The following is a 22,081-nucleotide window of genomic DNA, read 5'->3' on the forward strand; positions in this document are numbered from 1 at the left end:
ACTTGAAAAGAAAATAAAACTTCAGCAATGCATGCATGGAAAACATTACGAACAGCAGTTAAAAGGATACAAATTTAATAGCATTTATTTGAAACCTAGTTTGCAGATTATGATGCAGACAATTTATTTACTATCTAGTTAAAAATGGAAAAATATTTAAGCTGTCATCAATACTGAGAACCACAACTACAAAGATTAACAGACATTCAAAATAAATTCCCAAGTAATTTTTTGCTTTCTAAATTAGTTTATCTACTTCCAGACTTCCAACACCTAATGTAGCTTTCTAAAATAAAAACTGTTTCTAGACTGGATTTAAGGATTCCTCTTACTGCATAATTTGCCAAAGCTTGACAGCAAACAGGAGAAGTTCTATTTAAATGCATCAAAATGTGGGATCAGCCACCACCTACTCCAATTTGTTTATCTTCATACCAAAGAATACTTCTAATGACCTAAACTTTAGGGCTTTTGGCAAGAAAACTTTGTGTATAAGCTGCACTCCTGTATAAAAGAAACTGTCTCAGTTGAATGATGTTTTTTACACAACCAGCAGTAATGCATACACACAACTCTTTTTGGTTAGTGTCTAGAACATACAGCATTAAGTACATTCAGAAGTTGGTTTAAAAAACAACAGCAAGAGTTGGAACAGTTCCCTTCAAACAAAATTATATTTTGGATGCATTTACCTGGACAGGAGAGGCATTGCAGTATCCTCCCATGGTTATGGGGACAGAAAACTGCTCCATGAACACAGGGAGTGTTCCCAATTTTCCTGGGAATATAAAGTCAAAGAGGGACCAGAGCTCCTTTAGGTTATTTTGCATAGGGGAGCCAGACAAGATGATTCGATGGGGTGTACGGAACTATTAATAAAAACCACAAAACCAAAAGAAAGTTATTTTCATGGTTCCTGGTGTATCCTGCCTTCTACCTCAGAGGATATTAAACTTCACCATCAATAAATTCTCATGTCAAAATATGTGGCCTCACACTCATGAAAAAAACCAGATTTCTGCAATAGACTGTTAGCAGAAAATGCACACCAGCAATCTGACATTTATCAGTACTGGTAAATTACTATGCAATATCAAATTTCCAATTTTTTCCCTCTACCATACTTGTATAAATTTACCCATGTAAATGCATTGAAAATGTTAAATAAGTTAAATAGTCAAATACAGACCATTGTGATGTATGCTTTTATTTTTTATTAATGGTCAAACATACATTTTTATGATAGGCTATTAGATATTGGAACCTCCCTCCAGAGCACCTAAATTTATTTTTTATAAAGTACCTGCTTGCATGCAAGTGTGACTGCAGCATTTGGATTTCGGATTTTGTGACCCTCATCCAGAATGACATAATGCCAATCATACGTGTGGATGTCGTCCTGCATCAGACGGATGTACGAGTAAGATGTAATTAAAATTCCATGGCATGAAGCAATTTCATGAATTAGTTTCACCTAAAAACAAAAGGTGCATGTTGTCAGTGGGACAGAATCCTCAGATCTATACACAGAGATTTGCTATCCAAGGTATGTATAAAAAGCATTATAAAAACAGATCTATAGTTTACTTTGCAAAGAAAATAAGTATATGCAAGATTTTGATTATATGATTCTTAGCTCATATGTGTAAGAATGAAGCACTTGAATACCGTGTTACAGGAAATCAGAATTTACTAAAAGCCTGGTCAGAAGGAAACAGTGTTTTTTATTTTCAAATTTTTAAAGGCAGTGTCTGAAAAAACAAACATTGGATTTGATTAAGGTAATGAGTTTCTTCAAGTTCTCCTGTATTCACTTCACAAACCCAGCTTTGTGTACTGCAAGCAATAATATTAGAGAAAAATTAAACAAGTGAAATACTGAAAAACAAAAACAAAAATCTATTTGTTTAATCCTAAATTCTGTCTAACCTTTCCATTATAAGAGTAAGATAGTTGCTATCAATCCTCAAATTTTGTGGTTCTCTTGTAACCTTTAGCTTTTCCCCAAGTTTTTATTTGCCTTTATAGCTGCAAGTTATGTAGGGCAGGCACAGTCTATATAATTTTTGACAGTGTTCAGGACTAATCTTTAGTGCATTTATCCTCCATGTATAAATCTAGAAGACTTAAACAGCAGGTGATGAGAAGGGAAAAACAAAGTACAACCACCAAGTTTACTAAAGTAAAGACAAATGCCTTATTACTAGAAGTACCTCTAATCAAAACACAACCCACAAAAACCAATTAAAAAACCAAACAAAAGGGAAAAACCCATGTCAAAAACTCAGATGGTGTCAATATCCATGATCTTTTACTGTAAAACTACTTGCTCACCCACACCCCAAGATTCAAAATACTCTTTTGAGTTTAACTGTTCAAGAATATCTGCTTTCTGATTATCATCTCCTGATAAAACCACAACACATTATTAATGTTGGTATCACGACTCTCAAGAGAATATGTGATCTTTAGAATAATTTGTATTACAGACAGAGTAGGATTTCTCTGCAGGTGTGGACATCCAAAGCTTAATTCTACCTGGTACATTATCCATAGTCTGCAACTTTTCTCGAGTCTCAGCAATGGTCTGTCATAGAATATTGTAGACATCACTACCCAAACACTTAAGACAAATCATCTCGGGTGATTTAAAATTAAAAGCTTGTAAAATATGTAACCTCTCCTAATTTTTGCAATTAATAGGGTATGTCTGCAATTAGCCTGACTTACAGAATGCTACACTCTTGTCATTAAAAGATGTTTTGTGAAAGTGCTGCTGTTATTATGGAGGCTCAAGAGACCAATCCCTCCTAGAGGGCAAACAGTGGACTCGTAGAAAACAACAGCCATAAATCACGCTGTCAGGTAGCAGGGAGAACAGAAGTGAAACACAGGCACATGAAGGCCATTCATTGTAAACACACCAAGGCAGAATCCTAGTCAGGATTTACTGAACCTGTAATTAATTAAAGTTTCCTTCAAGCTAAATTTTTAATAAACAAGGATTTGTGCTGACAATGAAGAAACAGAACAACACAATTTTATCAACTCACACTACAACAATTACTAAATCTCATTTTACTGCATTTGGTACCTTTTCAAGGTTGCCTTCACTTTAAGTCCAGTTCTTGGAATAATTCTAAATATTTTAAAACATGCTGACAGATCTAATATTGGATACAAAGTCTTGAGGGTGTGGTATTTTATAATTTAAGCTATTTTACAATATTTTGTATATATAAAAATATATAAATATATATATAATATATATTAAAATATAATTTTATTTCTTTAATCCACAGTTTTCTTGTTTAATTAGATTAAGGCATGTCTAAATTTTATTTTTTCTCTGGAAATACACTTCAAGGAAATATTTCAGGTCATGCACTGCAACACTAAATTTAAAAAAGTGTGCTTGAAAGAGACAAATCCTACTAATGCCAGATTACACAACAGTTACCTAATTTTGAAATTCTGCACTCTGGCCTTTATCTGATGCTAATGAATAGAGGAACATGTGAGTACACTGAGTAATTATGAACTTGCATTTTTATTCAGCACAGTACTTCAGGCCTTTACAGTTCAGGGACAGTATTTTCTCCCAGCCTGGGGTGATAAATTGATGGAGTTGCCTTGTCTTCACTGGAGCACATGAGATGTACAAAGATAGGATGAATTTTGGCAAGCACCATTTCTTGCATCTAAAAGGTTCATGATTTATTCTAAGGACATATCTCCAAGCAAATACTTTTTTTTCCCTGTTGGTACCTCAATGTAACTACAAGTTTGTTTCTGAAGGTACAAAAACAGAACAATTTTTTGGACTGATGCTTACAGAAATAAGATTTTTTTTTTTTTATGGTCTTTTAAAAATATTTAAGAGGACCTGAAATCTGAACTCCCATGTATTGTGTATTAAAAATGGTAATTTTCTTAGACAGAAATGTGCATGTTAAAATGGAACTTAAAGACATAGACTAACAAGAATACAAAATTCAAGAAACATTCAGATATCTTTGAGGCAAGTCAGAGATAGTATCTAGTCACTTATCTAATAATATATTATTTGTGAATCAAAAAGTACATGCTTCAGCAGGTTTATCACCATCTCATAACCAACCATTAGGCCTGGGGATCCATAAATTCAACATATAAAACCTCTTTATTATTGCCCTGTCCCAACAAAAAACTAAATGGCACCACGAAGAGGCTTCAAAAAAAATATTATAATGTTTAATAATGTAAAAGTTGCAATAAAAAGAGCTAAAACACTTATTACATATTTAACAAGAATGCTACTTCTTGGAGCATGATACTAATTTTATCTGAGTTTGGTCCTTAACTCAGAAATAGAGCCTTTGGCTAAAGCACAGGTTCCATATGCAATCATGCCAGTAACTGTAACCTCTGAAACTGACGTTTTTACATGTAGACTATGTACTCTACTGTGAGGCTAGAAAGTCTAAAATTTTCCATATGTGAAATCATCTTTAAGTAGATGAACTTAACAATTACTTTCTAGGGCTGAATTGTGTGTCCTGCATTTGATCAGAATAAGGGAATGCAAAGCTACACATTTACAAACAGTATGTGACATCAGAAGGAATTGTTAACCTCAGTGATACAGCTTCTGAAGATTAAGAAATTAAAAGTTCAGCCTTGAACTTAAAAAATACAGCCTCCTTCCATACATCATATGTTAAACAAGATAACCAAAGTTTATGTTGCCTCTTATATTCTAGGGTTTACAAATGCTCATGTGCCAACAGAAGTTTTAAAACAACAGGACAAGCTCTCTGCTCAGAAGGCTTTTTTCCAAACACTGTTAAAAATTTTTCTCCTTACCTTCTGTTCTATACCATAAATAAAAAGCACTTGTGATACACTACATTAGATTTACTTCTTTTTTTTCTCTCAGGCCTAGAGGTCTCAGAGCACTTGATGCTTACAGATCAGATTTGAGTATAAACCACAGTAGGAGCTTAATAGCATAAGATGGCACCACAGGACATTTAGCCACAAATGCTATACCTTGTTCAAACTGAAAGCTGACTTCATAGGGAAAGATTATTACTTACATCTGGTTCCACCTACTGCTCCAACTTAAGCACATTTATCATTCTAGAAGAGCTAAATAATATTCTGTAATCACAAATAATGATAATTTAAAAAGAAGAGCAAGTTTTACATTTCATCCAAATGCCTTCAACAAGCTCAAAAGTCTTGGAAACCCCTCCCACTTGCTACTGTGTTTTCCTTCCATCATCTAAAATACCAATCTGCCTTCTCTTATAGATAAAGACCTTTAATCTTCAAGGGGTGAAATGGGAAATTTATACTTCCCTCCTCTACTGTCATACTTTTCTACCATTGTTATTTTAGGAAAAGAATAACATATGTCTCTTTTGAAGCTTTGCATATGCTAAAAACTCCACAAATATTTTAGCAGTGAGATGCCTCAATGACTGAGCTGAAACAGGCTGACAAAATTTGCCAATCTGGTGCTCACAATTCACACTGTCATTTCATACTATTATTGTGAAAATCCTGTAACTGCTTGCAAAGAAAACCAAAACAGACTGGTAAAATGGTAAAAATCAGAGAGTCTTTCACTTACCACGCTGCTCAAAGTCCATTTGTAACACTAAAGAAGTGTCACTAACTGAACAGATGTGGGAAGTATTGCCTAGAATCAACTGATGCAACAATCAGAACAGATGTTTTCCCTACTCTTCACTGTCAAGTGAAATACCTCTGTGGGCAACTTTGAAGAACTGGGAGACAGGCTGTTGCATCAATGCTTGTGCATCTTAGAAGGTACACCAGAAAATGCCTATTCATAAAACCATATGATTTCACCAATGTTGAAAGATTTAGTATTTGCTAACAGGATTCCTGACAATGATATGGGAAAAATTACATAAATCTATCTCACCTAAAACATCAAATTTAATCAAATGAAACTTCAGCTATTGTGTGTTTCTGCTATGAAATACTGTCTTACCTTATGGGACATCTGTCATTGCTTAACCCTTAACCCTTTTTCTCCAAAATTCTCATCCAATAGTTTTACAATTAATCTTTGTCCTTAGAAATCACCTATGCCTCTTCTATACACTTGTACATAATAAGCTGCAATACCACAACCTGCTGGCCAGCCACTACAGGATAAGGTAGCCCTCAAAATCCATTAAGATTTTCACTGTCTGATGTCCATTTAGTCTGGAGGACAGTAATGTTCCTCCACTGGTTCAGAAAACTGTAGCCTCTTCAGAGGCTGAAATGACCTTTCTCACTCCAAAGTTGGTAACAAAGTTTAATTCCCCAATTCTCTCTTGGAGCTGTCCAACAAAAAACTCTTCTCATTTACTTTATGATGAACTAGGATACACAAATAGAACAGGTGAACCCTGGAATTGTCAGTTAATTCCAAACAAGCTTGTGCCACATTGAGATTACAGGTGAACAGGGAGTTAGCTTTTGGCTAAGTAAAATTAATCTCAAAGAACTTATGCACTTTTTTTATATTTATTTAACTTAATTATTCTTTTATGTCTTATGCCAGGACTTAAGGGCAGAATGGTCCCTGGATGAGTATTACAAAGTTAAGATATGCAAAAGTGGTCTTCTGCAATGCCAGATATTATCAGCAAACAGAATTGTTGTAAGATCAGAACTAAATTATTCATAATGTATTTTGAAAATAAATCCTCGGCAGGAGTAAATCACCTGTCCTGTATTTTATGTGATATATTTTCAGTGCACAAGTGTTACTTATGCTAATTTATTAGCAGCAAACTTTTACTGTAGGCATAGGGGGGAGTGAAACAGGAAATTTGGGTTTTTTCCTTACTTTAGCTTGCTCTTTTCTGATTAAGAGGCATCTAGGAAAAAAATGTGCATGTGGTTAAGACCTTATCAGGGACACCTGTTTAAAGCACTACTGTAGCTCTTAGAAGATGAGGCATTAGGTTCAGTTCTCTAAATCTGTCCAAAAGTACTTGCATCTTTAAGTTTTGAATAGGCATTTGAAGGATGACAGTGGGAAGGTGAAATCTCAAAAACCTTACTATTCCTGCAGATGGAAAAATTTGAGTCAATCTGTCAAGTCCATTTATTAAGAAATATCCCAAAATAAGCACACATTATTTAATTTAGGAAGACATGCAACCATGTTATTGAGGTCAACAGATTTTTAGGGCTTGAAAACACACCAAATTAATTGAACAACAGGAAGCTATTAGCACATTAGAGTGTGCTACTCCTTTTTTGCTATGTACTGTAACTGCATCAATTACTTCAGAATACGTTTAATCAAGTGCAATTAAGCACCATATAATCTTAATGTTATTACAAGAAATTCAATAAATATTTAAAGAGAAATTTTAAAATGCTTTGCTGAATCCTGAAAACTCATTTAAACATTTGAAATATAAGACTAAGGGAAAATAAAAATCTAAGTTTTCCTTGTTTTGTTCCTGCAAAGTTTCAAACTTCAGATAAGTCAGGCTTTCCAACTTAAGAAACAGACTAAGAACATGCATATGAAGAGACTGCCAAAGAAAACTGAAAGACAGAAAGGGCACTCCTTAAAACAACTGGTGAGTGATACCAAGTGACAGCAACCAACTGCAGAGAAATTACCCATGCATGCAAAACACATTAGATATTGGATCAATGACATAGTGATGCAAAGAAATGCAAGAAGAGAATTCACATGTGTTATAAGCATTTATTTGATGTACAAGCAGTGTAGTTTAATTCCTAGCATGGACTACAGCACAAGGAAAACTCAAGCAAGAAACCTGTTACTATGTTTAACTGGTTCAGGCAATACAAGTCTTCATCATAATAAACATGTATTCTATGTCAACCCCCTTTTAGTCCAGTTTACTATGAAATCTATACAAGACAAGGGACTTTTTGTTCTTTTAATACATTCAGAGAAAGGGCACAAGAAGCCCTTTCCTACACAGAAGCATTAAGCAATTAAGCAGCAGGGGACATTTTTTTGGCTAGGAAAAAAAAAAAAAAAAAAAAAAAGCCTCAAGAATTTCAAAATGAATGTCAATCATTACCTTACTCTTTGTATAAGAGCCAGTTTCATGAAGCACAGCAACTCTAAATGGAGGCCACCAAGTATGGAATTCTTTTACCCACTGATGCAACACAGTAGCTGGACAAACAATCACTGTTGGACCCAATCCCTGATACCTAAAATAGAATATTCAAGGAAAAAAACCCTTAATGTGAAATAAATAATCTGTATTAAGTGGCTCATTATAATACACACATATTAAAATGACATACTTTATGGTTTAAGTGGAATATGAGAGCTATGGAAATTAATTGGCAATTTGTTTTCCTGGAAGTCTGTTTTTTAGAGGAAGATGAAGAGGTTACTGCTAAAAGAATCCACTCATTGAACAGTTAATGGATGCATCTATCAAACTAAACAGGAATAGAAAAGCTCCAAACAATAAGGCATAAGGGAACTTCCTCCTGTGATATTACAAATCAGGTTTCAGTGACTGCTGTTTCTATAAGCAAAAAGAAATCATTAACAAGCAATTATTTTATTACTTCTATTATACAGAATGTGCAGAATGTGTAGCTGGAGTCTCACAAATGAACTTACACACAGGTGTTCTGCTTCATGTCGGTAATATACTGTACTTTCATCACCATAGTTTATTGATAAAACAAGGACTCTAAAGTGCAGACTATATCATCCATGCATGTTGAGATCTGAGCTTGCCTCAAACTCTCATAATTTTCTTATTCATAATTATATTACTGTTTCTGAGAATTACTGAAGAAGTCTGAAACAAAGTCTATCTGTATATGAAGTTCAGAGCTGCTCTTAAGATTAAGAAGGGAAAAATCCTTGCACACCATCCAAATAAAAAAATACTACTGCCACAAATAAGCATCAACAATCCTGTAATAAATATATTAAGTAGTGGTTACTAGCTGTTATTTTTCAAATATATTTGCTCTTTAAAAACTGGAGAAAAATTACTCTGCAAACAAAGGCCATCACTTCAGTTATCATACACTGATCTGTGTCTATGTACTATCCAAGGGACACTAAATAAACAATGCAAAAGATGACAGTATACATTCAAGATCATACACTGATAGCAATAAAGGATTTCTCAGACACCAGCAACACCTTGCTTAAAAAAAACCTAAACTCATTAACATCTTCAGAAACTGCTGACATGAAGAAATAATACTCTTTATTAAAAGCTTATACATATGCAGAACAACAAACCTGGATATTGATTATTATGAACAAATACTGTAACACAACCTTACGTGGTCTAATTAAAAAAATCTTTGCAATCCAAAGGGAAGTAAGAACTTGGAGGCATGAAAAATAACTTCAACTATGCTACCAACCCAAATAATCACTGCTACTGCTCTTAAAAATACCCACAGCAAAAAAGCCAGCTTTCTCAGAACATACTAGTTTCTCACTCTTCATGGGTAGTAACAAAATACATCTGTTTATTCCCCTGGTCTGTATTCACACAAGCTCACACATAAGGTTTATCCAGATTTCCCCCCTCTCAGCTTACACAAAGAGTTCACACCTCGTTGGATCAATTTTCAGAAACTCCATTCCCTCCCTACTTGGCTGTGTGAAAACTCTTCTGTCTAGTCTGACTCTACCCACTTTCCACTAGCCAACATTTTATTATTCTCCTGAGAGCTTTTATTTATTTATATAAAAGAGTCATCTAGCTTCTTCCAGTCTGAGCTGTTCCACAAAACAAAACAAATCATATACTTCTGCTTGCTACACTTAGGAGGCATCCTTCATTCTCCTAATCACTGCAAGACTGCAAGATCTGCTCTGCTGCCTATCCAATTTATATTTGCTTTCCTTGAACAAAGGTGACACTTAAAACATTCAAAACCGAAGTCTTACTAAGATAATAACACTGCCCTGTTCCTACTTCACATATATTGCCATATTGTGTTCTGTCCCTTTTTCACAGCTGCATTGTACTAATAGCTTATGGTCAATGTCATATTTGGTCAATATATAAAAATCTCTTTCTTCTTCTGTTGCTTCTGGTTTATAAAGCCGAAATTCACAAGTATCCTTTATTTGTTGTTATTTATTTGGATGCAACTGGAATTGCATGTAAGTTCCAATTCCTGCAATTTACTACCAAGAAAAACCAAACTGTATTAATGCTGTATTTATAATCTTTAAACACTCAAAAAGTCGGCACAGGAAAACATGTTTCATTATAACAGAATGTTTCCAAGGACTGGCAAATCATGTTTTCAAGCTGAAACAGTAACTAAAGCATAGTGAAAATAAGAGAAAGGGGCAGCAAGAGCAACACACTTTTTCTGGGGCAATGGATTTTTATTTACCTAAGCACCATGGAAATTAATCTCTGCCACTCAAAGTAGAGATTGAGCTGTTTATATTTATGCCTCAGTATCCTGAAGAGCACAGATGGGTAAACAACCAGCGTTTAACTTTCTTATCAGTTTCTCATCTGATGTTTCAAATAAATGAAGGCAAGTCTGCAGTGAAAGGTTTTTGTTACACATTAAGGTAAGGAAACCCAAGCTAGGCTGGAAGACACTGACAGTGCTGAAGACACAGCTTTGTCCCCTCTTAGTGCTGGCTTTGCAGAGAGGAAAGTCTCCTGCCTGTCAGACTACACTCTTTCAAGTAGAAATAAGTTAACCATACTACTGGTAACCAGTGTTACTGCCTTCTCAGCCCAGGGGAGGAAAACACTGGACTATGAAAGATGAAGCTGTTTAGACTGTCTGCCTTACAGCATCATACACACAAAATCAGAGCAAGCTTCACCAATATATTAAACCTTGTTTCCTCCCATGGAATTACTGTAATGATAGACTCACTGACATGCACCAGCCAAAACATGAAACTCAACACATCATCTTAAATGCAGAAAGAGCACAGCAATTTAGATGGGCAAATTGATTTTGGCCTTTTCAAACTTTTACTGTAGTTTTGCGCTATTTAACAGTGTCAAGAACGTCCCTGAAGGATTTCCATCAACTCAGTGGTCTCCCAAGTGGGGCAGGGAATATAAAATAATCTGTACAATAGCATCCTTAACCAGGCAGCCATATTAAAGTAAAACAGCTGGCCTGAGTGAAGGATCTATGGAGTTTATTTTTATATTAAGATTATAGTAGGAAGCAACCAGAGACAAAACAGGGATATTTTCTCTTTAAAACATTATTTCACAACTCATGTACAAGCTAAACATAATTTAAATGTACCTCTATATAAAGGAATTAGTTTTGTTTAGTATAGTACTGTGATAGTTGCTAAATTTCATGTAGCTATTTACATCAGGTAAGAAGGCCAACAGAAGTAGAAAAATCAAGTACTAATTATTTGTGCATTTGCAAATCTGAGGACACAAACAAGTACCTTGCTAGTAATTCCACCTATGAAGGAGAAATTTTAAAGCATTGCTCAGTAACAAAAAAACATAAAATACCTTATTAAAAAGGCCAGTCATACTAGCATATGTTTTTAAAAGCAGCAACAACAAATAAAATAAAAGCAGACGGAAATTCCTCCACATAAGTTACTGGTTTTTACTCTTACTAATTTTTGGCATGGATAATTCCCTGCCCATCAGAAACTCTAACTTTCATTGCAAATCAGCTTGCTACTTCCTGTAAAACATTTACCTGGTGGCTTGCCAGAACAAATATTTTAATGTAAAATTTAATAAATGGAACTAAAGGTATTACATCTAATTTAAAATTCCATATTGTGTAAACTATTGATATTAATGTAATTGAGTTTGTAAACAATCCATTTGTGGAAGGTAACCTTAGACACTGTATTGACCCAAAATATCTAGTGTGGCTCATCTGCAAAATGAAGCATCAATGCCTGGAATTCATTAAAAGTGTTACATGTTTAATTTTTCCTGCCCTACAGCTCCATTGTCTCGTAAAATTTTTCCTTTGATGTCCCCCACTAAAAGAATTAAAGGAATATTGTAATTGAAATATCATTAATAATTCACAGGACCCTCCTCCACCAGTAATACATCTGATGAAATATTAATTGAGCTCCACAGACTGACAGTCTGCAGAGAAGCACTTGCCTGTAATTTGAACCACGAGTCCTCATATTGCTGTAGCTCAGACCTGCCAAGAAGGCAATTATCTGAATGGTCTTGCCCAATCCCATCTCATCTCCCAGAATTCCTCCTGCCTGCTGGCAGTGCAATTCCCAAAGCCACCTAACACCTGTCTGCTGGTACCTAAAACAAGGAAAAAGAAGATGGCAAATGTTTGATAATACAGATCATAACAGAAAGTACTCATGAATTAATCATTTGGCAAGGTTCTCATACCAGTTACTGTAACATGCTGGATGTGTGTTTTACATGAATGCTGTATTTACTAGGTCATACATTTTTGATGCACTCAGACATTACATGTGACTTTTGTTCTTTATGCAACACTAAAACATTTCTAATTAAACCGGCAGTCATCGTAATTAGAGGGTATTTTATTTCATATATATTTTAAGTGCTAAAAGTAACTTTGAAAGTTACTCTTATGAAGCATTATCTTTTCAGATACGACAATGTGCAAGGGTCTAGTAAATAGTATTATTTGGAACATATTCCGTGAACTGAAGGAAAAGGTTGACTTGTAAGGGGTACAGACTTCATATTCTACTACAAAAACTGATCACATCTGCCAAATCATGCTTTTTTTAAACACAAATGTATTTAATAACATTTAATCTCTTTCAATGAAGAAAAAAACAAAGGCTAAGCAACAGAAACTACTGCAGTGCAGGGGATACAGCAAAGCCTTACGTGAGAGCATCAGGGCAGTTTCGGCTCCCAGTCCTTCACTGGAAATCATACAAACAACAACGTAGAATACATTCCACTTAAAAGAAGTGGACTAGAAAGCAAGATTTATGACAGCAAGCTAAAAAGGTTAAGATAAGATGCTGGGCTGAGAATCACTTTAGGACATACCTTTTTATAATGATATGAAATAGTGAGACCAGTAGGAATAACATACCATGTGTGGGGGTTAAATTGAAAGCAAAAGAAATAAATGGAAAATCGCACCGTTAAATCACATTAAAAAAATGCTTCAGCACCTCAGTGCCTTGTAACTTACAGGAAAAAAAAGGTTACTGATAATGTTCTTGATGGCATGCATTTCTGGAGTGCAGAGCACAGCAAAGAACAAAATGCCTTTTTTTAAATAGGGGTCAATCATTTTAGGTGATTTCTTGTGTGCATTTCAAAATCCTGTTTCTATCCTTGAACAAATAATATTTAGGACTACTGACAGCTAATGACACTAGTGTCTACAAAGTACTATTAAAAATCAATTTGTGATGAGTTTGGTATGGATTTAGAGAATGCTAAATGGAGACAAACAAATGGCTTGAGTAGTTAAAAAAAGATGATCAAAGAACACATCTAATGGTTCAGACATCACACTATCTGCTAGTGTCTCAAAAGCATTATGCCACGAAGCCCTTAAGAAACCCTTTTATTAGAAATTAATTCACCTTAAAATGCAGCAATCTATAAAACAACTATGAAATGGCTTGCAGGATTAGCTATAATTGGATTAAGATGCTATCTTTACTACATTTTATGAAGACAAAACATCTTCTGACAAACATTAAAGAACTGAAGATAACCCTAATTCCAGTCAGAAGGTGCTCCCCCAGACAAATGTTCAGCATATCTCTTCAGAAGACAATCATTCAATAACTTCCTAATATAAATTTGTATTATTTTTTAGGATGACATACAGAGCTTTAAATTTAGATTAATTTATAAGCATATTTCTCCCTCACCTTCCTTCTTCTGAGAAAGCTTCACAGTAGATAATTAAGCTTGTGAAAAATTGTGCTCCATGGTTATATAAAAACATGAAAGATGCAGGTTGCTGTCTTCGTATAATCATATAAACATGCAATGTAACTATTCAGAAGATAAAGGAACACATACGCCTCAATTTTTGTGGTAATATTTGGAAAGATAATTAATTCTTTTCAACTTTACACTTTTATTGCACCAATTTTTATGTGGTTTTTTTTTTTTTTTTTTAATTCCAAAAATATTCTGGAAGTGCTGCTGGCCTTCCAAAATAGTTCCATTGTATTGTATTCCACATAAGCAATCATGCTGTGATGCATTCAAAATTCACCACTGTAGATGCCTGAGTTCAGCTGCATTGTTGCAGAGACAAAATTGTGTTTCAGATTTCTCAGGGAAGTCACACACTGGAAGCAAACACTGATGAAGGTTGTTTTCTTTTTCATAGAGAGAGCACTCTCGCAGGCTTAGTGCAGATGGAATAAGGCAATCTTTGCAGGTCTGATCAGTTTTGTTCCACAGCAGCATCAATGTTACTCCTGCTCAAATGTTTAGCAAAGCAGACAAGTATGCATGGAAGAAAGAGACTGTCCACCTTAACAGGCCTACCAAAGAACAAACCCAAGGGTCCCCTATTTCCAGCATGAGCTAACTTCTTTGGAATTTAACTATGCAGGAAGGTCACTTAAAATACATGCTATACACGTCCTTGCGTCAATATACTTCCCTGTTTTGTACTAAACTTGCTCAGAACTCCACAGTTTAATGTCTATTGACCATGGGCTTTCCTACACTGGAGATTTCAGCATTTAAGTTACAAGTCAGACAAATCATTCATCGCAATTGATCTTTCTAACCACTTAAGAAGTTTTGCCAACTGACTCATGCTTGCAGGGATACCCTTCATTAGTGAGGCTTGCATCTTCAAGATTAATTTTTAGTGACTGCTCTATTTCATTTCCCTTCGGGTTGCCCAGACCACACATCCGTCCTCAAGATGAATTCTTGTGCAGTATCTTCGCATAAACAACTGGAGACCACATATTGGCTCAGTATGGTCCAAGCAACCAAGTCATTAATTCAATCCCATTTCAGAGCTACAGCTTTCCTTCTGAGGACTACAGGACAACAGAAATAATTTCTCTGAGGTCAAGACTAAGTGGTTCTCTTGGAAAGGATACCACACACACCCATTATAAAACAGGGCTTTCTACTACAGTAAGATTTCAAGAGAGTTTGCTTTCAAGAGAAGAGAAGATTTTCCTGCTGTGTGAAATGTTGCCAACAAAACTGAATTCAAGCCCATTATGCCTGAAATATAAGGGAGAGATTATGGCTAAAATTAACTGGTTAGCTGCTAACTTGTAGTTTTGGTGGGTTTTTTTGGGTTTTTTTTGACATGAAAGCATCACTGGGCACTACATTTTCAAAAAGTGAAAAAGAAAACACTTATGTTGAAATTTGTAATTAAGCATTAAATAACTAAATAATGAGTTGTAGAGTGTTTTTCAAATACCAGAGGAATTAAGAATTCACTCTCTATATTTTAGAATTTTACCTGGCAAAATGTTCAAGATTATTTTATAATATGAGTTACAAATAGTTATTTTGAAAAGACTTTCAGTAGTTACTTAATGAAAAAGTTCTCCATATTTTTTACTGGCAGAAAATTTCACTCCACTTAATCAGAGAAACACCCTATTTTTTGTTTTGTTTTATCACATCGTGCCATCATCTTATGTTTCAAAGTAAAATTACTCTACCACTCCACACCTGAATTAGGAGCAAGCATATATCAATAAAAGAATGCATTTATACAAATAGAAAAGGAAAGCTTCCCAATTCATAGTTTAGCTAATACACATTTACAATATTCACATCAGCCAGTTATCACCTTCACATAATTACACTTTGTGCTCACAATAAGTTTATTTCTTTGAAGTTTGATTCTGAAATCTTTTTTAAAGAAAGAATCCTACTGAAATAATTGAAGCAAAAGTTGAGGCATCATTCACTGAAGTAAAAGTTACAGCAAAGGTCATCTAGAAGTCACCATGACTATTACTACTAATATTATTAACAGCATACTATGGCATAATATTGAAATAAAGTACACAATACATACTTAAAAAGCTTTTTGAAGAGAAATCCGGGTACTTTGAAACCCTCTTCAAATTCAACATCACTTTCTTCAGAAAGTTCCTCAGCTGTTTGATGTTCTTTATCCTTCAAACGTTCTTTTTGCCACTTCCTAGAGTAACACAAGGAATCAACATCCAATTATAGCATGGAAATGACACTGAATTTTGATCAAGTAAAAAACCCCCCAAAAAACCACATGCTCTGATGTCATTATTTAAAATAGCAATCCTTCGGAGGAGAGAATTATGCAAGTAAATGCTTGAAATGTCTGATATATTAAGGTATATTACAAAAGGTACATGTTTTATAGCTAGTTACGGTTTTCTAATTTTCTATAGACAAAAATACTAATATAATGGAATCAACAGCTAATAGCACCAAAAAACCTGGCAACTCTAAACTCCTAAATCTCCCTCCCCTTAAACCCCCCTCTGCCAAAAAATTGATAAAGTTTAGGTGTTCTAAAGCTATTTTATTAATTTAATCGAACACTTAAATTTAACTTCCTTCCTGTAGAGAAAAGTGAAGCAGTGTATAATCTTACAGAAAAGACTCAGCTGGAAACATGCTCTAAATTTGTAATGCAGCCATTATTAAGAGAATGAGTTTTATGAGGTTTTGGAATTACAGTGTGATTTGTGGTTTGCAGCCTCAACTTATTTGGACTCCGGGCAGCTTAGAGAATTACCTTCCTGTCCCATCATTCCCCCTCTGCTGAGAAATCTTCAACATTCCCATGAAATGATGAACTTGTGTTTCAGTGACCCAAACCCACCTGCCTCTAATGGTAAAGTGTACTCTAGCTGGCTATGTACTACTCAACCAACAGCACTTCACTGGTGTTTGCTGGAATTCTCTCTCCTGAAAGTGCCATTTACGGCAGGCACACTGAATGTGGTGGACAAACTGACAAAAACCCTACAGAAACTGGCAAGGCACACCCCAGATTAAAAACACCCATAAGCTGCTGTTCTGAATGCAGTGCACAAGCAAATGTTGACTTAATGGTCTCTGCATATCTGACAATTTTGTTTAAGAACACTTGTATTAGAAACAAGAGAGCAGGGAAGAAGTTCAACACTTCACATCCAAGCAATACAATCATACACTCTTTCTCATGAAAGAAAGCTGATTGCTTGAGGTTTCTAGATGGACTTTTCAGCAGTACCTATTGAGAAAATACTTTAAGTCTTACTTTATGGAACTCGTCACAAACTTGGTATTGCTCTATTAACTCAAAATAAACACCACAATCTCCAAATACACACAAGTTACAATCACTGCCAAGAATGAAAGCACTGAAAAACTAAGACAACACAATACTGATCAGGTTTAGAGAGCCAGTTTCACTGAAGCATATTTTTATCTCTTAAGTTATCTTCAGAAGCAAAAATAATGATGGAGGGAAAAAAGAGCATATAAAGGGAAAAAAACTAGATGAACAAAGACAGTCTTCAGTTTGCTGTTTAAAACTGATTATTTGCTAATGCTTATATAGGATTCTTCTTATTTCATTACATGATACATTCCAGAGTCATAGCATAAGAATGCCTTTACATTTCTGCAGTACTGCAATGTTATGCTATCAGGCACAGAGGGTCTTACTTTTCTGAGTTCCAAAACAAAAAATTAAAATCGACAAATGATGATAGCCATTGCTTCAGACTGCATCACTGCTGGAACTGAGACATGCTACAACTTAATTACTTCATCTGACTGGGCTATGACAGGACTCAAACCGAGGAAGGAAACTCCTACTTACCACACTAAAATCAAAACAACTACAGATTACAAAACTTCTAAAGAGACATGTAGGTAACCAATCCATGCTAAATCCAAGCAGAGCAATAATTTGTACAAGAATTTGCCATTAATTTTGTACTCCAACAGAATAACCAGCAGACAGCACAGGAGTGGCAGCCTCCCCTGGGAAGGAGCAGATTGCCCTCTAGTGTGCATTGGGAAAAGTGATCCAGAAACAACCAAGAGGAAACTCCAAGCTTAACTCGAAGCTGTCCAGGAATTTAGACATTTCACCTCCATATAGCTAGAACATTTTCTTCAAGAAGTGTGACCTATATTGGGATTTCACCTAAACTTATACATGGAAAATATACAGAATTTGAACTTGAACTAATAAACCCTGTACTTAATTTTCCTAAAAACCATTTCCTTTTTACATGCTCTGTTACTTTACTGAGGTACAGTAACATCTCTTCCCAAAGTCTAGAGGTTTTCAGCCATCAATTATCAGTTTAAAGAAATAGAAGCAACTTGCTATCACAAACAACTTTGAAAATTTGAAGAAGCTATTCAGTTTCTGAAAGGCTGTGAACTTAATGTAACACACACCATTAAGATATTCTACACTGAAATGTCATTATTTTATTTAGAAAAGTGTAAATATTCAAATGCCTGAAGTCACAGGAGAACAAACACTATTTCCAAGGCCAGGTCAGTCTGTTGGCTAATCTGGTCTTGTACCTTTCCCTGGAAGTCAGACTTTGGAGGGAGAAATAGTGGTCATCATCTTTGACTTAAATACGCAGTAACTTACTGCTCATTTGGTCAATATATTCCTTACACACATCAGTTAAATGTCATTAGTATGCCTAAACAATCAGAAAATAAAGGTTTTACTGTATTACCGAAGTCTCTTTAAAACAGAAGCATGACCTTTGAGAAATCTGTCTTATATTGTCCATTGTCACTGACATAAATATAATTTTATCCCTGAAAGTAAAGTATGAAAGCCATATATCATACAATTAAATTTCTTCTTAATATAAGAATGTATTCAGATACTAAGCCCATTTCACACTTATTGCAATACCCTAGAAAGAAATTCTGCATCCAAAACAGTAATGAGCACAATTTGACTTTTTTTTTTTTAAAAATGCAGTCAGGAACCAAGCTGAGTATTTAATATAGTTTGCATTTGTGAAGCACAATAACAACAATATGTTTTATATTTTATATAGCTAAGAATCCCTTACAGATTATTCTAATTTGCTAAACTGACGCATTCAGTATTGCTTTTTTGATCTAACTTTTTATGGTCTATATGGGTGGATTTAATTGGTATGTCCTAACAGATGAAATACATACAGTTAGTACCACAAGCCTCCATAAGTAAATGAAGACTGATGTAGACAATTACACACTTGAGTTTAGAATGAAAGGTGTACCCAGTGAGTGAGAGAAAATCTGTCTTCATTTGTGTCCTGTCTTTGTCACTTTAAAGAGCAGTAAGGATGCTTTTAGAAAGTATCTTTCAGGCAAGATAGTATTTAATCCTTTTTTAACTTATCACTTTGAAACACAGAGAGATTTAGTAACTCAGATATATCAAAGAAAGCTAGCACATGAAAACTGATCCATGAAAACCAATTTAATTTAACACAATTTTTTTATTTCTGAATCAACTGCTTTGTGTACTGACAGTCAAAACTTCCTGCTACTCAACTGTCTGGATATCACTTGAGAGACAAGAAAAGAAGCAGCTTTCTGAGCCTTGCCTTTGTGTACTTGACAGCAATAGAAGTCAAACACTGTACTTAAGAAGCTATACAGAATACACAAGAAAACATAGATACAGCACTGATCTCCCATAATATAACTTGTAATTCCTTCCTTGAAGCAGCAGGCAGATACATACTGACACCTGGTATGGGAAGAATGTACTTAAGACTGCTAAGGTTTATTATGACTCCAAGCTATTACCTTATACTAACACCATCCTGATGTCAATAATGCAATGTATTAACTACATATAAGCAGAAAAAAATTACTTTATACTTGTGCTTGGCATTTTAATATATGTAAAGGAAAATTTTAAGTAATATAAACAAAATCTTGATACTTTGGGGTTTTCATATCCTCAAAGTTTAATACAAATAAAAAAGTAGTTTTTTTTGTTTAGAAAAAAAAAAGTTTTATTTACTACACATTTAATAGGCATTCAAGGTTACTATTGTTTTGTGCTTCTTGGTAAAAGAAGCTGAAAAACAGGTTCATTTTCATCCTTTTCATAGTCTTCAAATAAACTGACTGTGCCATTAAACTGACACGCTGGTTTTGGATGAAGCAAGTCTATTTTCTTTACAGTGGCTGGTGTGGGGCTGTTTTGGATTTGTGCTGCACACACATTTGTGCTGCTGTTGATGTTATTGTTGAGCAGGGCTCACACAGAGCCAAGGCCTTTTCGTGCTGCCACCCTGGCCAGGAGGCTGGGGGGAGACACAGCCAGGACAGGGGACCCCAACTGACCCAAGGGCTATTCCAGAGCAGATGCCATCGTGCTCAGTACACAAAGTGGGGGAACAAGGAGGAGATAAGTGGGGGATGTTTGTAGTGATGGAGTTTGTCTTCCCAAGTTACTTATCTAAGATGGGGCCCTGCTCTCCTGGGGATGGCTGAACACCTGCCTGCCCATGGGAAGTACTGAAATAATTCCTTGGTTTGCTTTGCCTGTGTTTGGGGCTTTTGCCTTCCCTACTAAGCTGTCTTTATCTCAGCCCAGGAGTTTTCCAGCTTTTACCCTTCTGATTCTCCCCTGGTGCAGGAGTGAGTGAGTGGCTGAGTGGGGCCTGGCTGCTGGCTGGGGCTAAACCATGACATCTGAGCATTCCACTAGGCAGGGGGGGAACAGGTTTTGATCCCACCAGCTCCAATTTTGAACATTTCTAGATGAAGATGGCCACTGTTGAGTATGACACAGGCACTAGTAATATACCTATTGATGGGGATCAAGTCTCTGAGACACTCCAGTACCATCCTAGAGACTGACTACCTAAGCCTTTGGGTTCAGCCAGTATGGATAGCTGGGAACAACAATACACTAATTTTCAGTGACTATTTGAATTACCTATAGGTGCATGACAGTATCCTATTTACCTCACTCTCCATAACCCTGATGTTCCCTGGTACTGTTCACTATTCTAGCAAGCTATGAATTCACCTTAGGCATTGACCTTTCAGAACAGAAGATTTTTTTCATCTGCATGTCTACACAACAACAGGGCTCCAGTAACAGTAATGAGAGAAAGGCAAGACCCACACAAGGGAAAACACCTGAAATTCCTGATAGCTTAAGCTGATTCTGAGTAGCTAAATTTTACTTTTTCATGTTTCATTGCTCACACCTTGCTTTGAGTGACCAGGCCAACCTCTGAAAGCAGCCTTTAGAAGGACAGGCTGCTCTCCTGCCTGACATTTCCTACCGACAGCAGCTCCTATTCTGACAACAGTCTCTTGTTCTAGAGATGCTCTGCAGTCATGCAGTTAGCTAATTATCCTGCTTTAACAACATCAGTGTAGTTTCCCCTTGACACAGACCAATCTCTTGAAGTCCCATCTCCGAAAAGTTTTAATGTTAAAGAAACTCATTTTCAGTCTCTAAGAGTATAGGACTGAATTCATTGCCAAGCACAAGACTAGATGTTCAGAAGAATAAAGTAATCCTGAAGGATTTTCCTCTGCCTCTCTCACGGGTAAAATATACCATAATCTCACCCATTCGTTCGCATTCAAAAGTAAAACTGACATGAAACAAGATATAAATGTAAGCAAATGACAGCATTTCTATAGCATTCTTAATATGTTTCTTAATTCACTACATTTTATTTTCTCATGGCATTTCCCATAATGAAGATTACCTGGGGGTGTCAGCATAAAAACATCAATGTGGACAGCTGCAGCTTAACAGCCACAATAACTGTAGCTATGAAATTTTTAAGAGATGTAGTGTTTTGGTAGCAATTACAGTTATTGATATTTCTAAAATTCATTTAAGCTTTTATTGTAACTTCAGTAACCAAAAGAAATGTAGTCTATGATATGACTTTGCTAAGGATAAATTGTCACAATCTTAACGTTATTAAAAAACCTTTTTGAATGAATTTAAACTGTGAGTCATATTAAAACTTTCAATCAAAATAAATTACTCTTGATGAAAACACTGAATTAAAAATGATTTAATATTTGTCTACTTTAAATGTGAAGAATACAGTTTTATTCAATAAACCAGTAAATATTTTACTGATTAAGAA

The 22,081-nt window shown here is 35.3% G+C and overlaps 1 protein-coding gene across 2 annotated transcripts in view; it reads right to left on the reverse strand.

Moving 5' to 3' along the window:
- Window positions 1–22,081, reverse strand: part of ERCC6 (ERCC excision repair 6, chromatin remodeling factor) — a 44,146-nt gene that overhangs the window by 13,342 nt on the left and 8,723 nt on the right. For both annotated transcript variants that reach the window (XM_021539296.2, XM_021539287.2), the window contains 5 exons: window positions 16,015–16,140; window positions 12,132–12,290; window positions 8,079–8,214; window positions 1,304–1,474; window positions 693–869 (listed from right to left, as the gene is read on the reverse strand). In XM_021539296.2, coding sequence (XP_021394971.2) covers window positions 693–869; window positions 1,304–1,474; window positions 8,079–8,214; window positions 12,132–12,290; window positions 16,015–16,140 — 769 coding nt within the window. The remainder of the gene's footprint in view (window positions 1–692; window positions 870–1,303; window positions 1,475–8,078; window positions 8,215–12,131; window positions 12,291–16,014; window positions 16,141–22,081) is intronic.

Source organism: Lonchura striata, chromosome 7, assembly GCF_046129695.1.
Source record: "Lonchura striata isolate bLonStr1 chromosome 7, bLonStr1.mat, whole genome shotgun sequence".
NCBI lineage: Eukaryota > Metazoa > Chordata > Aves > Passeriformes > Estrildidae > Lonchura > Lonchura striata.